Source organism: Diadema setosum, chromosome 17 (assembly GCF_964275005.1).
Source record: "Diadema setosum chromosome 17, eeDiaSeto1, whole genome shotgun sequence".
Classification (NCBI taxonomy): domain Eukaryota; kingdom Metazoa; phylum Echinodermata; class Echinoidea; order Diadematoida; family Diadematidae; genus Diadema; species Diadema setosum.
Window position 1 is genome coordinate 12,062,551 of NC_092701.1, and position 19,512 is coordinate 12,082,062.

The 19,512-nt window shown below is 38.4% G+C and overlaps 1 protein-coding gene across 1 annotated transcript in view; it reads right to left on the reverse strand.

Moving 5' to 3' along the window:
- The window catches only part of LOC140241185 (cation channel sperm-associated auxiliary subunit beta-like), a 282,231-nt gene that overhangs the window by 242,017 nt on the left and 20,702 nt on the right, over window positions 1–19,512 (reverse strand). Inside the window, exon 10 of the mRNA XM_072320944.1 lies at window positions 353–405. Within this exon, the coding sequence (XP_072177045.1) occupies window positions 353–405 (53 nt within the window). The remainder of the gene's footprint in view (window positions 1–352; window positions 406–19,512) is intronic.

Here is a 19,512-nt window from a genome sequence, read left to right on the forward strand (position 1 = left end):
AATGTAAAAGAAGAACCGCTCTTTCAGAAAATATGAAAAAGTCAAGTTCGGATAGGTTGACCCATTTCACTTATTTTCAGTCCTCACGCAAAATCAGTGTGTGCGACTTTTTGTTCGTTTTGAGGTGCACGGTCACATATGCATCATAAGTTCATGGAAAGGAGAATACATAGAAATATACACTTGGTTCAGCTTTTTACATTTCAGTCACGATTTCATTCACACAGGTCTCACTGGTGTTAGTTTTAGTGCTGGTGCATTTCAACTTTTGGAATAAAACAGTACATGTAAATGCTGTTATTTTATCAAATAGAAAAAGAAGTGAAAAACATGCCGAAATATTTAATCTCACCTGTGGTTTCGTCCCAGGGTATTGGGCTTGCTTTGAAAGGAAGATAACCTCATCTGTGAATGAGAAAAATGCACAAGAAATATCATCCATTACTTCTCCTTGTGAAAAAGAAAACATCCTGGGAGTCACAGTTTACTCACAAGTCATTTCATATCATTTTCACAATACACTCTGATGATGGAATCCCATTTTCTTGCTATAGCTTCTGACCAATCGAGCATTGAGATTTAGGGTTTCTGGGACGAACGCTGAACTAGAGCTTTCTATAGCTCAGTCAGTAGAGCACAGGGCTAGCAATCCGGAGGTCTCGGGTTCGAATCTCGATGGAATCCCATTTTCTTTGCTCAATTTTCCATTAATAAGATAATATTTAAACAAATTCAAAACTGCCTCAAATACACGTATATCTCTTATAGCCAATCCTATATATAATTAAAAGAAGCATTTATTCATGTTCATGTACTCGTTTACTGTCCTCAGTTTGTCATTGTACAAATTATATGTTTTTTAAATGAAACAGAATAAAGTTCAAGTTCAAGTTCAAGTTCAAATTTAAGATCCTGTTAGATTCAACTACATGTACTTACCGTAAAACAAGGAATGTTCGTGTGCATTTTAATTTTGCGAATTTCGTGAGCGCCAACATCCGCGAAATTAAAATGCACACGAAAGTTCTTGCCTACACAATATGCATTGGATGCCTGTGGCAATTTGCGAAAATTTCATGCTGCGAGAAAGGCCGTCGGCTCCAATTCGCGAAATTTTCATGCGGCGAATATATCGTGTTTTACAGTATGTTTTTCAAGAACATGAGTCTTACAAAAACAGTTTATCTTCACATGCTTGATATGGCATTGAGTCAAAACGTGGTCATCAGCATCAAAAACATCAGCAACCACAACAATGCAAAGAAGTGTAGATACAAGTAATGTCTGCAATATTGAAGGATGTTATCAATATACCTCTAACCATCAGTGCTTAAAACTTTCAGATCTATACGTTGCTTCATTTTGATTTGATTTGATTAGATTTCTGTATTTCTTTTAACAAAATAGAAAAAAAAAACTACAAAGATATGTTCAAAAAATAATAACACATTGAAAAATAATGTATACTAATCATACAGTTGAAAAATCATTAATTATGAAATCAAATTATTACAAAAAAATGCAGAAAGCCACCATCATAAAGTAAAAGCTTGATTTTGATGGCAGCCTCTGAAAAGAATGCCCATGGTCAACTTGTCATAAATTAGTTTCCCCTGAAATCTAAAATAAAATTAAACATAACTGAGTCTAAGAAGTATCAGTGCAAAGGTGAGTTATAGGGTGCCCATGTTCAGACCTTTCTGTGTTGTTCTAAATGAGCAAAGTTCATGCTGTGGTAGAAAAGCCCAGCTTCCTATGTGCTCTTACCCTTCACCTGCCCAGGAACAAATTTCTGTAGCCCGAGGCAAGTGCTAAACTTGGTTAATGGCACCCTGCATTTAAAGTCTTAATATGTCATGCACTCTTGGTGTACTCGCCTCCTATTTCTTTCTCATATGTACTCGCCTCCTATTTCAGTCGCATATGTTTTGGTTAAAAACAAGAGTGAACTGTCCCTCTGGCAATTCTATGTGACTAGTAAATAATACTCAGTAAATATAACTCTTCTATCACATTGATTCATAATTTCTGCAGTTTCAATTCGGCCAAGAAAAATGTAGTTAGAAATCAGCAGGCTGGTTTATAGTGCCTGACTGTAAAGCTTAATGTATTTTATGCCCATTGCTGTGCTCACTAAAATCTGATAAACTATACTATGGTACCTTATTGCAAAATATATGCACTATAATGAATTATTTGTATACATTCTTGCTTGCATACAAGTACGCCAAGCCAAGAAGCAAAAAGGATTGGTTCTATTCAACTGCCACAGATTCTGCATTCAACTTTACATGGTAACCTCTAACAACTACATAAAACTGAAATGGCAAAAAGAGTACATATGTGACCATGCATCACAAAACAAACAAAAAGTCGCACACCTTGATTTTATGTGAGGACTCAAGAAAGGTAAATTGGGTCAACCGAATCAATGTTGAGTTTTCCATATTTTCTGAAACAGCTATTCTTCTTCTACATTATCCCTAAGTTTGGGATCATAAATTAAATGGGAAAGTGGGTTTCAGCAGTTTTTCTACAACCCTTTTTTGGTAAAGTAGTGTGATCAGGTTTTTCTTAGAGGCCCCTTTTGATTTCTTGAAAATCCTTTGCACACTCTTCACTTTCAACTCTAATAACTTTTGAAAGGATGATGCTACTGCTTTGAAAGTTAACATTTATTATGAACAGAATGTGTTAATAGGGCATGCTCAATTTCAATTTAATTTGATAATCTCTTCATTATTGTTGCTATAGTGGTTTACATCAATTTTTTGTTGTTGTCCCATTCGTGGCACAGGTGCACGGCGTACTAAAGATTTGGCACTTGAAAAGACCCTGTACTTCACAGCCTCTTTTCTCAGTTCAAGCCTTTCTAGAGTGTGTGCTTTCTTTACAATATTTATATAGGTTAGGAGAATCCATTTGAATTGAGTTATACATCATTTTAAAGCTTAGAGTCTGCTCTTTCAGAATCTGCCCTTAACTAAAAATCCATTCTGGCAACTTTTTGTGTGTTTTGTGGTGCAGGGTCACATATATTACAAAGTTGACCAAAAATCCCCTCATGTATACCCTAGACCAAACAAGTATAAATGGATATATATACAGACATTGTGTCTGCTAAACAATATATCCATGATAGGGGGTGGAGATGGGAGGCAAGGAATGGGGTGTCATAGGTCCCAGAGTAACCAGCGTGACCCCAAAAGTCTCTGTATGTCAACTTCCTGGACTCCAGGGGCCCCATGCAGCGGCCGAGGGGGGTCAGGGTGTATCAGGTGAAAAGCGGGGGTCCAATCAAGGGATGACACGTGCCGAATTATCCCCCTGCCGCGGCTCAAATTTCCTGAACCCGGCGGAGCTGCCAGGCTGCAAAATCTCAGTCGGACCGAGGGCTGAATCAGACGCACACCCCACCTGACCATTAATTTGCCCCATTTGTAAGGGGTTACATTCACCATGAAAAAGGATGTGTTTTGTCTCACCGGTGACAGAGGATAAATTAATGTGATCTGTGTGATTCATGATTAAAGATGCATTGATATGCCATGGCATTTGTAATGATTCACTTTTATGATAAATCTGCAATATACCAGCAATCAATATATATGTCTAATTGGCAAAGAAACAGAAACAACTTTTAATACTTCCCTTTTACTAGAGTCTATAAAGTTCAAAACATGTCTTCTTACTTTAACCTAGTTTAATTTCACTTTTATGAAAAGTACAAATTCTCTTCAGTTGTTACTGAAACATGTTTATGGTACATAATTTCCCCTGCTTTCTGACAGAAATAAAGTGTTCCTCCATCTAGCTAGAAAAATGAAAGTACATGTATGTTGAATTCTCTTTGTATTTCTTAAATGGATGCTCTGCAATGATGTCATGAAATGTTGTGGTCTTTTCATCCAAGCAGTGGCGGCAGCGAAATTTTAAAAATTCACAACTTTTGATCGGTTCCTCCCATCACTACCCAATCTTATGGACATCAGCTCACCATCTTTTCAGTCAGCATCCCCTCAGCTGTGAAATAATCTACCGGAATGTATTTATGAAACAAACTCAACAGAAAACTTCAAATCCATGCTAAAAACTTCTCAGTTCATCTATATAATAGTCTTGTGTCTCAGCATATATCCAGCTGTTAATTGCTATTATGTTTGAACACCCTGTATCTGTGCCTTCTTCTTTCCTATCCCTGTTTCTTCTCAGCGCTCTGAGACGTTTTCATGTGATAAGCGCTTTATGAATATTACGGTATTATCATCAAATAATACTTCCTCAAACTTTACAGATATGTTCTACTAATATTGCTGCAAATAAACTGCATCTATATTGGAGTATCATTCTCCTTTAAATGCTTGCCTTCCCCCCTTTTTTTGTGACTACTACAGGTGTAGGCTTGCCCCCCCCCCTTTTTTTGTGACTGCTGCAGGTGTATCAGGGTCTTCAAACAAACAAAACTGTTGGATACCTCAAGTACATATCTCTTTCAGAAAATGACTGCTATTGTTCTCAAATTGGATCATGTGAAGCTACAGCTTGAGTAATATGCCCATCTGTATTCCTTTCCTTCCTGTGATCCTCTGCTAAATGAGGTCATATACCTACTTTTAAAGTACTGACTCCTAAACTTTATATGGGGAGGTATCAATTGGGGAAATCCCATCCTTAATTGTTGGTTATGCAAAAAAATCCCACGCCTCCTCAACAACAACAACAACATTATAGAGGCCTTTAGAAATTTACTAAATATTGTTTCAAGGGCAGTGATTACACGGGTGTGTAATTCTACCTAGCAGTAGTATCTCTGCATAGAAAGATGCCATGCCAGAAATTTTATAACAAATATGTTCATCTGTGGCAGTATCCTGGTCTGAACCATGTACTATTCAATCATCACATGAAGACTCCTTTCTTAGCATGAAAGAAAGCCAAAACTGTTTCTGAGTTGTTACAGCATGACGCACAGCTTCCAAAAATCATACTGTTGCCTTTAATTATCCCATGTCTACGATATTTGGCACATTACAATGAATGTGAGTTTGTGTACGTGTAACTGCAAAATACAATGCCCAAGTAGTGCGTAATAACACACAGTTTTCATTATTGGCCTAACAAACAAGTACCATTCACAATCTCCTCCTGGGCCAGATTCGTCAACTTGTGTCACTCTGGAACGGAGACAGCTGGGCTGATTGAAAGCAAGCACTGCCAAGAGCCCTATTGGCAGACCAGACAAAGAAATGCATCATCCTACCATGGACAGAAAATAGACATACAAAAAAGGGACAAAAAGGAGAAAAGCTGTCTGACACATCCAACAGCTTCCCTGCTCAGAAAATAAAGAAAGAAAGAAAGAAAGAAAGAAAAAAAAAAAAAAAAACGGGCAGGCATCGTGGGAGGGAATGGCTCTGATCCCAGCACCCATCCTTGTCGATGTACTAGCTCTGATGAAGCCAAAAGGCTGGAGCATAATTTCCTTAAAGTCAGCGGAAATGGCGAAGCACAACAAACGCTTCGTTTCAGAAAATGCAAACACATGGATACCGTAGTGCAAAGGACTTTCAGTGTAGAAGGCGGACGTGGAGTTAAACTTTAGTAACCCACACCCTGGCATTTCCATGACATATTGTGTGTGGGAGTGGGTGTGTGCACGTCCTAATGCTCCTGGAGCAATACGTCAAAGTGTACACATGGGACCGCTAAAGTGACCTGACATTCGTCTCCATTCTGCTGATGACAGAGAGTACTTCCCCAGTGGATCCCAAGGGTCAAGGGTTAAAAGTTGTGTTGTCAAGGCTCGTAACCAAATGACAGACATAAGACTCAGGCATTTTCATCTGAGAGATCGTGCTACACAAGTCTAAATTACTTTACGACATTCAACGATACATATCCTATATTCTGCAACATAATGCATGAGCAATGCCTCTCCATCTACTGTAAACACAGAAATTTTCACAATACATTAATTTTTGCGCAGTTTGCACTACTTCTGGCTAGTGCGAATTCTAAAACACGCGAAAATATTTTCACAACTTTCTCCGCACATCGTAAATGGGTTGACAATTGCGCAGCGTGAATTCAACAACCCGCGAATACGTTTTTTGAGCTGCTTTGAGCCACGCAAAAAGTTAATCACGCAAAAAAATTGACGTTTACAGTATTAATTCTAAAGTTGATTTCAGTACATTAGGATTCTGAAATTTGGGGGCCCGGTGTCTACTGATTGCTTTGAGCATTCGCATCAATAAAGAATTCCGCACTGATGCCAGATAGGCCTACAGAAATCTGGTAACCCCAGCCATACTTCGTCACTGTTCCTTCAAAGAGTTTGACTGGTAGGGGGTACGTGTTGGTCTCCATTACTAGGTGACCTCTGAAAATGGCAGGAATCACAATGTGATGAATGACATGTACATTTGAGGGAAAGGGAGGAAATGACTAGGTGTCTCAAGATACAGCAACAGAGGGCAGTCTCTCAATTGAGATTTTAGCTTACATGTACATTTACTCAACATAAAACAGTCAAAATATAGATGACCCTAAAAAGTTGGTGTACATTTCAGGAAGTCTTGTAGGGGAATCATGTTTAAAAGGTGGGACCCACTTTTTATTAGGATCCCTTTGTTTTACTTTGTTTCAGGATATCTCCGATCTCAGCCATTTCAAGACCAATTTTCATAAAATAAGCTTTGAATTCCTCTTAGAATTGCATGCTCTTTCACATTTCACAAATTGTTTCTTCAGTATCTTGCAAAATGTTGAAAGCTCAATCTTATAGGGACTGTACAATACTGGTTGAGGTGGGGATTGATGTTTTGAACATTCCTAAGTGAGATAATGAGAAACCTCTTATGAAATATGAAAGAGCATGTAATCTTAAGAAGGATTCAACGTTTATTTGATGATATTTGGTTTTCAAATGGCTGAAATATAAAAAAAAAGTGATAATAATAAAAAGCGACAGGCCACGCCTTTTATTAGGATCTCTTTGTTTCACCTTGTTTTTGAATATATCTTAGCCATTTCAAAACTGATATTCATCAAATAAACTTTTGATACACCTTAGAATTGCATGCTCTTTGACATGGAGTGGTTTCTGAATATCTCGCAAAATGTTAAAAGCTAAATTCTCACCTCAACCAGAACTGTACACTCCCTTTAAGGTATATAACCAATACTACATCATCCCTTTAAAGTGCTACAGCATGGAGTAAGGGGAGTAAGGCAGGCAATATTATAATCATGTAAATGATGAATCCCAACACAACCTGTTTGATATGCAGCAATGCAGAACTCTTCTTACAATAGCAGATGTACTGCTCAAGTTAGTACTCTGTAGCCCTTTTTACACTTGTGTTTCTTAACCCCGGACTTTCTCTGACCCAGGACTATCATTAGTACCGTATCAATTTTTTCAGCTTTTTACACTGGCCAATTAGTCCCGTACTATCTCTTGTCCGAGGCTAAGGAGAAAACTAACCTTTTTACACTCGTATTTCTTAGCCCCGCACTTTCCACACCACAGGAATATTCATGATTACGCTGTGCACTGTACACGTACACGCACGCACCGGCAGCACTTGATTACCTCGTTTCTGATTGGTCAGTAGGGGTCGGACTTCGTCTCCGTCGCTTAGCCCCGGATTATTTTTTCGTTCTGTTTACACTCACTTGCTTGGCACTGCAATTGCGGTGCTAACCCTGCTATTTTGCAGGGCGAGATAGTGCGGGATTATCGGTGGGGCTAGCCCACTTTGGCAAAAACGAGTGTAAACAGAAAGTGGGCTAAGGATAGTCCCGTACCAACGGTGGGGCTAAGGCCCCCCCTTAGCCCCACCGTTGGTACGGGACTAAGCAAAAATTTACAAGTGTAAAAAGCCCTTGTTTCACCAAAATGGAGAGTTTACCCTTGTACAATGTACAGTGTACATCCTTGTAGGCATGACATTACACCTGCAGTCTAAAGAACAGATCTCAAACATTATCATTATAGAAACACAATCATTTTGCGTGACTTGAATGTATTCTTAGAATGGGTATCTTTCCCATATGTCTGTTCTGATAGGTGGGAAACTCCTCCATACATACACAAGCCAAAAGCACGGATATATTACAGTCAAAAGATTTAATGAGAGGGGTGGGATCGAGGTACACATGTATGGAGCACTCGTGGGCGGCTCTGGAATGCTTGGAAATGGGGTTCCCATTCAAGCTTTTTCACCCACTACACATTTCAACTTTCTGTACAATCTTCTCATCAAGAGAAGTCCATCCCGATGAATGAGCCCACTGGTCATATCAAATACACATGTCAACCTGGGAATATATCAAATTTTGCCTGCAAATGAAATGTGGTTTCTGTTCCTATTAAACTGTAACACACACTTCCTCAATCTGTGGCTCAAACCTTTTTATCGTTTTTATATCTGAACAGGGGGCGGGGATATGGGGATGAATCAGGAAGGGGCATTAAGCTAATAGAATTTTAGCTTAGGGTGGGCATCTATACACTGCACAATAATGAGAAAAACTCAAATCCCGATTCCCATGAAAATATGCCATTCTTGACGTTTCACCAATTGAATTAAAAAAAGAAGTCCCTTCATTTCCTCATTATGACGTAAAGGGAGAGGATACTTGGGAATCAGGATGAGTTGGGAGGGGAGATGCTGGCAACAGTACAATTGTAGTAGGTCCTATGCCAGTAGTTTGGAATCACACACTACACAGCAATAAATGAACATTTGTCATAATTGCACTTGAGTGCACTCTTTATTAACCTGTTTAGGACAAGTCCCGAGTATACTGTATACACCATATATTTCGCGAGTCTAAATTTTTGTGAATCGAAGCTTCCCGACGATTTTGCGAGTGGTTAAATTCGCGATCGTGGAGTCCTGGACCAGATGGAGAAATGTATACACGTACGTCACACTCACAATGTGATCAGAGTCGATATTTTTGCGTGTCTTTAATTTCACGAATAGCACCTGACTCGCGAAATTCGCGAAAATAAAAACCTCGCAAAATATTTGGCATATACAGTACTCGGGCAGGGGTCTATGGGAAATGCGTGCTGTATCAAAATCAGCCCGTCCTCAACGGGTTAAGTGCCTCAATAAGGTTCAAGATTTCACCCCTGAGCCTGTCTTTGCATTTGTGTCGTACATGCGAGACTTTGCTAGTGTTTCTTATACAACACATGTATAGATCCTTGCCATCTGATTGAATGAATGCGGGTCACATGACATCCAGAAGAATCAGCTATCTGCCTATATCATGTGTTGCATAAAACAAATATTCAATGTTTTGTCATTTGTGCGACGGCACGGAATATTACATTCAGTGCAAGTTTAACAATTCTATTTAACTTGGCTTTGCGTCAAATAGAATGGTTAAACTTGCATGCTCATGTAATATTTGGAACCATCGCACTCATAAATATTGAATATATACTATTATGCAATGTATGCATGCATATTAGGACTATCACATCTGTGTGTGGTCAGTCTATTATGGTATTCAATTGTATTGAATCATCTGTAGAACTACCTTTTCAGAAATCAGGTCCACCTGTCAAATCAGGGCAATTAATGATGTACACTACTGTATCTTAACGCTCACAGGAAATCCTACGCGGCGCCATCAGATATAGGCAACACTACAATTTACTGAAAGATTTACGCACAGGCCTTTGTACTATTGGTGCATATATGCATGCCATAGTCTATATACATTTGCATATTTCCATCAAATTTTCACACACACACACACACACACACAAAGAATTACAGACTTGGCCTAATTGTATTGTGTAAGTGACCTAATTAGGGCAGGCCTATTACACTACACTTCCTCTGGGTCAAAAAAGTCTGAGTAATATACTATTCATATCTCCCACAAGGCCACAAAAAGGGGACATACCATATGATACACCAGGGGGGTGTTTCATCAACAAGTTCGTCGGAGATTTCACCGACAAATTTGCTATCAGCCAATCAGACCAAGGATTTCATTAGCTTTTAACAGTTGTCAGTGTAAATCCTTGCGTCTGATTGGCTGATAGCAAATTCGTCGGTGAAAACCTCCGACGAACTCGTTGATGAAACGCCCCCCAGTTCCGCTTGCTTGTGTGTTACATGACCTGCTATTGGCATTTTTCGTTTGTTTTGTTATTTTCTTTTCTTTTCTTTTTTTTTTATCCGGTCAAAGACAGAGGGGCTCTTCAGAACACAGAGGTACATTTCTAGAGGAAGACAGTAGAATGTTCAACACGTTGAGGGCAAGTCCCGAGTATACTCGGGCAGGTGTCTATGTGAAATGCGTGTTGTAGCAAAATCAGTCCGTCTTCAACAGGTTACGTGCATACAACCTGACAATGTCAATCAAACAACTTTTACCATGATCACCTAGAGACTTGCAAAACTACTACTGAACTGAGAATGAACTTCAGGAGTTTTGAGAAGTGATGCCATACTTAATAGTCTAGCTAACTTTTGAGAGTCTGTGTGTATATATGTGTGTGTGTGTATGTGTGTGTGTGTGTGTGTGTATTTTGTATGTGGGTGTGTTTTCTTTTTCTTGTTGCTTGCCCGCTTTTGGCTTGCTTGCCAATCTTTTTATTCTGAATGTAAGGTACGGCTGAAATTACTCCTCATGTTGAAACTTGCTAGACTTATATCCACTCAAAATGCACAGTACTTCCACCCATCAACATTAAAGTCTGTGCACAGGAATAACATCCATGGGAGGGGTGCTTAAAATTTGTTGCGATACACTTAAATTATCTTTTTGTAATGCAAGAATTCTCATCTTTTTTTTAATACTGGAGTAGTTTTCTATGTCACAACAAGCCTCAGGCAAACCTGAGGTATATTTAAGTGAAGTGAAACCATGGAATATCTCTGTGAAGGCAGTCTGCCTAAAAATTTCAACAAGTTCTTTAATCAAGTTTGTCCATTTTTTTCACAACAACTGAAATACTCCCATCCTGGTTTCTTCACTTGTGACTACACGTAGGAAAAGTCCTGCAGCGATAGAAAAGAAAACTTTACATTAAAAAAAAAATAGTACAGGTCATTTGTGACTTAGTGAGTTGAGTCGACCAGACGGCGAGTTTGCTGACACATGGTCTCTTGCCCTCCATCACAGTCCACCCCCTCACCATCGAGACTATTCCCCACAGCCCCTTCAACCCGCCCACTCGTTTGCCACCTGAATAGCTGCACGGAGCGAAGCGTGCTGTTGCGTGCATTTCGAATGCTGCTCGCTGAAAGACACAGAAATGCCCCAGCAGAATGTGCTGGGGAAAAGACACAACGAAGACAAAACAGCCAGAGCATATCAATGAAAGTATGCAAGCCAATTTTACAGTTACCGTACCCATGCTAATAAATCTGTGGTCAGTGAACCAGCACTTGTACATTTTAGTTCATATTACCGAAAAACTGTGTGGTAACTTCACAAAGGTAATGATCACAGACATAAACATGCTAATGATATTTGTCATGTGCAGGATGATATTCCAGGTGGCTATCCTGAATACTAAAGGCCAAGACCTCATGTGACAGAACAAATGGTCTACCTAATGGTTACAGTAATAATCACCATTAAAAAAAAAAAAATCACATCAAAGTGAAATAAAAACAAATTAAAGCAAGAATCAATAACTGAATGAAAAACAAATAAATATATAAAATCCTGCAGATATCCACAACAGTAATTTCCATTTTTCAAGTTATTTAAAAGTTTTGGAGCAGACTACAAAGCTTATTTTAGTCCAAAAGTGAAAAAGGGGTTTATTATTCTGAATATTTGTGCTGTTAATCCTAGCTCTCTCATTTCATACACTTTTTGAATGGGCTATAATGGTCCAATTTTGACAAGTTATGGATCATTTCAAAACTTACAGCTTACTCCTTGTAAACAACAGGTGTGTATGTAGAAAAGTGGAAATTCATACTGGCCTACCCTTTGTGGGTTTGAGGTGGGTGGTCACATATGTGACCTGCTACAACAAAAGGATCCGAAAGTCAGGGAGGACAATTTTCTGAAAATGGCATGACATTATTTCCTTACTCTTCTACTTTAATTTCATATATAGCAAAACTCATAAAAGTACTCGGTTGCGGAGATATCGATGATTTTATTAGTGCATGTCAAGTGGTTGTGGAAATCAGAGTTTCGAGAAAGATGCCTTCAAGGTTTTCCTTCCGACGCTATCATGATCAAGGGGAGGCAAAACTGTTTTCACCGACACTTGACAATAGAAGGTATGCTCCTAGCGACCTCCGCGATGTTCATTCAAGCTTAGCGCCAGCGGGCTATGCATGACCAATCACTAATCAGGATGCCACGCACTGAACAATAAGATCACTCCCTCATTGCTAGGGGTGGAGTCTAGCTGCGGCGCTAAATCCAAATCTTCGGACACGTTTCTGTTACGTTGAAAGTCGGAAAACCATGGCCCAGAAAAACGCTGATTTCTTGCCTTTCCTTTGATCATTTAGCTTCAAAATTTCGGCAGATGATAGACAAAACATCAGACTACAAAATTATGCAAAAAACAGAAATCCGATTTTTTTTGACCAATTTTGATGATGTGACTTCAAACTCGATTTTCTCGGCTCAGCCGTCAGCGACTTTAGGATCCTTTTGTTGTAGCGGGTCACATATGTAAAATAATTTTGACATTTTCTCTACAATGAAATAACAGATTTACCCATTATTCTCTTCCCGGTCACAGAAAATAACTGTAATGTTTGTCACAGAGAATAAACTATAACATTGCCTATACCTTCTCTTGTTTACTCATACAGCTAGCCTGTTGGTAACCATGAAAATTGTTAAACATGATTAGTGTCCTCTATATCGATAGCTCTGCTTTGGCCTATTTGGCTGAACTTGATCGTAATGTAACTAAACTGCCCTATAATTGCACAATGTCTGCAAGCAGTTATTAATTACTCCCCTGTGGGTACTATGTTTGCAATCAATTAACTTTATCTGCATTTACAGCCCCTACTGGGGAAACGGTGTTGCAGAGGCTAATTTTGCCATCCTGCTCCGAGTGCTGCGTTATTGACGGAGTCAACGCCATATCTGGGAATTATAACGAATGTACGTAAGCACTGGTAGGCATGTTGTGACACATTTCAATTTTAAGGATCTTGCTTTCTTTCACTGGCAGAAAGCATTAGGAGTGAAAAAAATGTTTTTTGGTAGAGATGCTTTGGGAAAACAAAATTATGCATTTTGAATAAAAAATGAGAAATCACGGAGGCATTGCTGTGCTGGAAATAGAAGTTGAGTGCACTTTTATTTTCTTAAAGAATTTAAAAGTTTTTCAAATTCTAAAGATCTGAAAAAGTGGGCCTACAGAATTCCATAGATATTTTACAACACATACATTTTGTATCTGAGTTGGGTGAAACTTCTACCATTTTGATACTCTGATATCACTTTATCAACATGAATCAGCTTTGATACGGAATGGACATTCACTTTAAATCAAAATGTGCTTTCATACATACACATATATACATACACACACTAGGGCAGTAACACTGCATTTGATTGGCTCAGTTGGTAGTGCACCTACAGGTAGATTAAAAGGACGTGGGTTCAACTCCCGAGTGTAACTGAGCAATGTTGTGTGTAATCATACCATCTCCTCTAATAAGAGGCAGAACACTCTGTCCCTCGGATAGGACATAAATAGGAGGTCTTGCGTGTGAGAGAGTCACAACTCATGCAAGTTAAAGATCCTGCTTCATTCATTCATCGCAAAACCCGGTGAAGTGGTCCCGCCTCACATCCAACTGGACCCCATGGAAGACCAAATAGTGCAGTTGAATATGGGCTATCCAGCCATCCTCATAGATTGGAAATATGAAATGAAACTCACATACTGTTCCTGTCTTTCACCATCCAATTAACCACAACCATATTTCACTGTTGCTTCTCTTTTTATTTTTATCTGGTCTGATTGTAGTCCACAAATAAAACACCAAAAACAAAACAACTCCACTAGGTGACACATCGATCTCCCTCCCTCTCTCTCTCTTTCACTTCTCTCCTCTCTCCATCTCTTCCCAGCTCTCTCTCTCTCTCTCTCTCGTTGTGTAGTCAGTCTCTCCTCACCTAATACAGCGCTCTGGAGGCAGGAGAGCCCCGAAAATAATTGGCCTCATGTTGCAATGGAAGTGGTTATAATCTTGAACACCTTGGAGTAGTCACCCAAAAACATGTTTTCTGCAACACCATGATGGCTTTCATGTAGATGAAGTAAACTGCAAGGCAATATTAAAAACTACCCTTCTTTCCTTAAAGGGGTGATATAGTTTTGGTGGAGAAGGGGCTTAAAGGTAGGGAATCCCATTTGCATGCCTTAAATGAAGAGTTGTATAAATACAGTGGTATGTTGAAGAGAGTATCATTTTAGAAACTCCCATAAAGTATTGAAAGTGGAAGGTAACATTTAGTACATTTTTATTGACCATTAGATTTTGAATTGAATTTTTTTCGGGGCTCACCATAAATTCCAGTACATTACTAGGCTACCTTTGCAGACCCATGCACTGCATGTGTGTCCATCATGTATATTTTGTGAAGAAAGTTCATCAAAACTTACAAACATTTCTATATACATTCTTGCCACACACTCATTATGTTAGTACATCAGCTCTTATACTTTTAGATTTGTGTTTATAGATAAACTAGATATATCGCTACGGCGACTGATATGCCTCCGCCATAATGCATGGTTCTCCTAATAGGTCTATAGTACAATGTCTTGACAATGTGTGATGACAGTTTCAAACAATTGGCAAAATATTAAAATGACAGGTTTGACACAAATGTGCTGAATGTTCACTTTCCTAGAACTAGGTTCAATTGGATGAATGATTAAAATGTCAGAGTGCAGGTATTTGGGGAACTGATGATTGTTACTTGACTTTTGACCCTTTTATAAGTTTATGCATTGAGTAATTTTTCAAGGTATTGAGAAAAAGTATAATTTCAGTATCAAATGGGAAAATAGCATTATCTAAACCTGGCCTTTGACCTTTGACCTCACAGTTCCAAAGAGAATCACTGTTGATTTGATTTGATTTGATTTTATTGTTCCACATTTCAAAACATCAAACATGATACGATCGATTGAACATAAGACTGAACATAGCGTCGTAAATTACAAAAAATACAAGAGAAGACAATTTAACAAACATGAAGTGTGGGGACCTACTAAAAAGCAAAGCTTGTAATGTATAGGTCCCTGTATATATGAAAGTGTTGGTCTTCTTAAACAACCTAGAAACGAAAACTATGAAAGGAAGGAAAGGGACGTAAAAGAAAAGAGAGCAAAAAGAGCAAAAGAAAGGAATAAGATATACGAAAGCATAGCGAAATACAAAGTAACCACCTGTAACGCGTTTACAAGACTCCTTGTCACCCGAGCAACACAGTTACGTAACTGTAAGAATGCGCAAAAACGCACATGATACATAATGATTCATTAATTCAGGAATAGCCTTGACATAAATGACTCAGTAATAAAAAAAAAACAAAAGGCAAACATGGAATACATATGATAAACAACGAATCTGATAAAGAAGAGGGAGTTCAAATAAAATTGCATGTTGTATTATTAGATATAAGCCTGCACAAGGGATTTTTTTAGTTTACGTTTAAAACAATTCAATGACAACGATTCAGTAATGTCGGAGTCAAGGCTATTCCAGAATGTTGGACCTGTATGTACTATTGTTTTAAGAGCAAATGCAGTTCTCACGGGAGAAAAGTGAAATGAATTTTCCTGTCTTGTAGGGTAGGAATGTATAACTTTATTTTTTACAAACATGGGAGTGAAAGCATAAGGTAATTCGTCTTTAGTTAACTGGTACATAAATATCCCAAGGGAGTAAGAATATATATCAAAAATCTTTAAGAGGTTATTACTTTTGAACAGAGGGCTTGTCGGTGCTAAATAATTGGTACAATTGATAATCCTTACAGCTCGCTTTTGTATTCTAAAGATAGACTCCAGGCGTATTTTGGAACAATTCCCCCAGGCCAGTATGCTATAATGAAGATACGGCAATAACAAAGTCGAATATAAGGTACGTAATATATATGTGGGGAAAACATGCTTAAGCTTCTGTATAACACCCAAATTTCTTGATAATAACTTACATAAATGATTTGTTTGTTCCTGCCAAGATAATTTACAATCAATTAAAAGACCAAGAAATTTGACTGAATTTGTCTGTTGTAAGTTTACTCCTGTGATTGAAATTGAGCCAGGTAAACAAGTGATTGTATTACTAAACACCATAAAATTAGTTTTGTTTAGATTTAGGGATAATTTGTTACTTTGAATCCAATCATTGACGTGATTCAACTCAGAGTTAAGCATATCAAGTAACTCAGTAGGATTTGTGTGCGTCAAAAAAAGACTTGAATCGTCCGCAAACAAGAGGAAAGAAAGGAGTGCTGACGACCTGGGCAAATCATTTATGTACACAATAAAAAGAAGTGGTCCCAAGAGGGAGCCTTGTGGAACACCACACGTTATATTTGCTGTGCTTGAATCAGAATCATTAATGTGTACAAATTGTGATCGATTTGTGAGGTAATCTCTGAACCACTCCAAGGCGCTGCCACGAATCCCGTAATGAGACAGTTTGTACAGTAATATTTCATGATCAATTGTGTCGAACGCCTTGGAGTGGTCCAGAAAAACTCCAACAGTGTGAGATTTAGCTTCGATAGCTTGAACAACTTTATCTATTAACAACAAAACAGCGTGAGAGGTCGAGTGTTTTTTGCGAAAACCAAATTGAGTGTCTACTAAGATATCATGGTCATTTAAAAACTTGATAGTTCGGGAGTAGACAACTTTTTCAAGTACTTTGGAGAATGATGATAAAAGAGATATAGGTCTATAATTGCCCAGGTCGTCCTGTCTGCCTTTCTTAAAAACAGGAATAATCTTGGCAACTTTCATTTTACTAGGAAAAACACCAGTCATTAAAGACAAATTGAATACATGGGTCAAAGGTGCGGCTACTTCATAAATGATTTGTTTAAGAAGAAACATTGAAATACCATCATAGCCTGAGCTTTGTTTAGCTTTAAAATTATTTACAATATCAATGACATCCAATGCATCTACGGGCGTGAAAAATATAGAACTAGGATTGGGATTCACAAGAAATGAATGAAATGTTTTGTCCGTTAAAGGAATATTTCTGGCCAAATTTGACCCAATATTCACAAAATACGTGTTGAATGCTTCGGCAATACCACGGGAGTCATCAATTATCGTTCCATTTTGTATTATTTTATCAATTCCCAGTTTCTTTCCATCATTCTTTTTTAATACATCATTTATAACTTTCCAAGTAGACTTGATATCATTTTTATGGATTTGAAATTGTGCAGAAAAATAATCTTTTTTTGCTTTACGTAGCACAGAAGTCAAAGTATTTCGGTAAGCTGAGTATTTACGTTTTGCTTCTTCTGTACCACTAGACTTATATCTATAAAATAAATTGTTTTTACGATTTATAGATCTCAAAATTGATTTGGTGATCCAAGGACTGTTAGGTTGAACATGCATAAATATGTAAGTTTCATGATGATACCTTGAGTTACTTTTGAGATATGGAGGAAAAAGTGCAATTCAGCACTTTCACTTGACCTTTGACCTTTTGACCTTTGACCTTTTGGCAAGAAACTTCCCACAGAATATATATTGGGTAATACATGTATACATCAAGTTAAAAAAACCTTCATTCATTGCATAAATATAAGGAAAGTAGTGATATTTTGAGGAGTTGACCTTGACCTTTGACCCCTCTGACCTTTGACCCATGACCCCCAACTTCCCTAGACAATCACTGCCCATCAGTACAAGCACATATACTAAGTTCCATGAAGATACCTTGAACCATTTGCGAGATATGGAGAAAAACCCCAAGGATATACCCTCATACCAAGTTTGATGTAAAACCACCACACGGTTCTTGAGATATCGACAAAAACAAAACGGGACGGACGGACGGACGTACGGACGGATGTACGTACGGACGGACGGACGGACGGACGACCCGAAAACATAATGCCTCCGGCCACTTCGTTGCGGAGGTATAAAAAATACAGAAGACTGCAACAAAAAGGCTTAAGTGTGGCTGACACACAGAACTACTGAGTAGTTGAGTTTTGTGCATTATTCAAATTGTAGATAACTGTTGACGTCCAAATTTCTCAGCAGTGGCCTAAACAAGTCCCCTGAGGTTCATGTTTAAAGCTGGTATCTCACTGAGCGGCGAATGTTTGCGAACGTAGCGAATTTGAGATTCGCCAACTTTTCTGACGAATGTTTGCGAAAAATAAAAGTTCGCTTCTGCCATTAGCGACAGTTAGCGACTTTTAGCGATGTTTAGCGACAATTAGCAACACTTTAGCGAATGTTTGCGAAAGTGTTTGCGAACACAGGTGGCGACTATTAGCGAATGTTAGCAAATGTTAGCGACAATTTTGCAAATGTTAGCGACAGTTTTGCAAATATTAGCAACTGTTTGCAAATCCTTTGCGACAATTTTGCGAATGTTCTTGGACCTAGAAAAGTACCAGGCGATTGTGTATAGTAAGACCAATAAAACGACATAAAACCTTCCACTGAATTCAGATCTCTTGTGACAACCGTTCAAGATGGATTTCCAGGATATGGAAATAAATTTCAGCCAAGAAAAGGCTCAAAGGGTTGCTATCCTTGAAGAGCTGCTTTGTCAGGCTGCTGCTACAGCTAAATTGTGCAGCATAAGAGAAATAAAATAAATAAAAACAAGAAAGGAAGAAAAGAAAGAGATTCAGAGAGTGCTTGTTGCAGAGGACAGACTTTAGTCAATATGAAAAGCTTTTGAAGCAATTACAGTCATGATGGAGATGTCAAGCGCTTCAAGAACTTTCTTAGAGTGGAACCTTGTCTGTTTCAGAAGCTTTTATATAGGAACCATGTGGTTACTTGTTCGCTAGCAGTGGCAAATCATATAAAAATGTTAGCGACCCCGTATTACGACCGTTTGCGAATTCTTGCGAGTGTTTTGCGAATGTTTGCAACTGTTAGCGAAAATACAAATTCGCAAAGGTTCGCACAGAAATTTTGAACATGTTTAAAATTTCTTTGTGACAAGAAAAACTGCGACAATAAAAACCGTTTGCGAACTTTCTTGCGAATGTTAACGAACCTTTTGCAACCGTTTACGAACCCAGGCGAATTCCCAAATTCGCTACGTTCGCAAACGTTCGCCACTCAGTGAGATACCCCCTTAATGTCTTGCTGCATTTTGGGAGGTCTGTAAAAGGTATCCCCTACCTTTAAGGTTTCCAAACTTTTTGTGAGATAAGAAACATCTCATGAAACATCAAAGAGCATATATTGTAATTCTAAGAGGAATTCGGAGTTGCTTCGATGAAAATTGGTTTTGAAATGGTTAA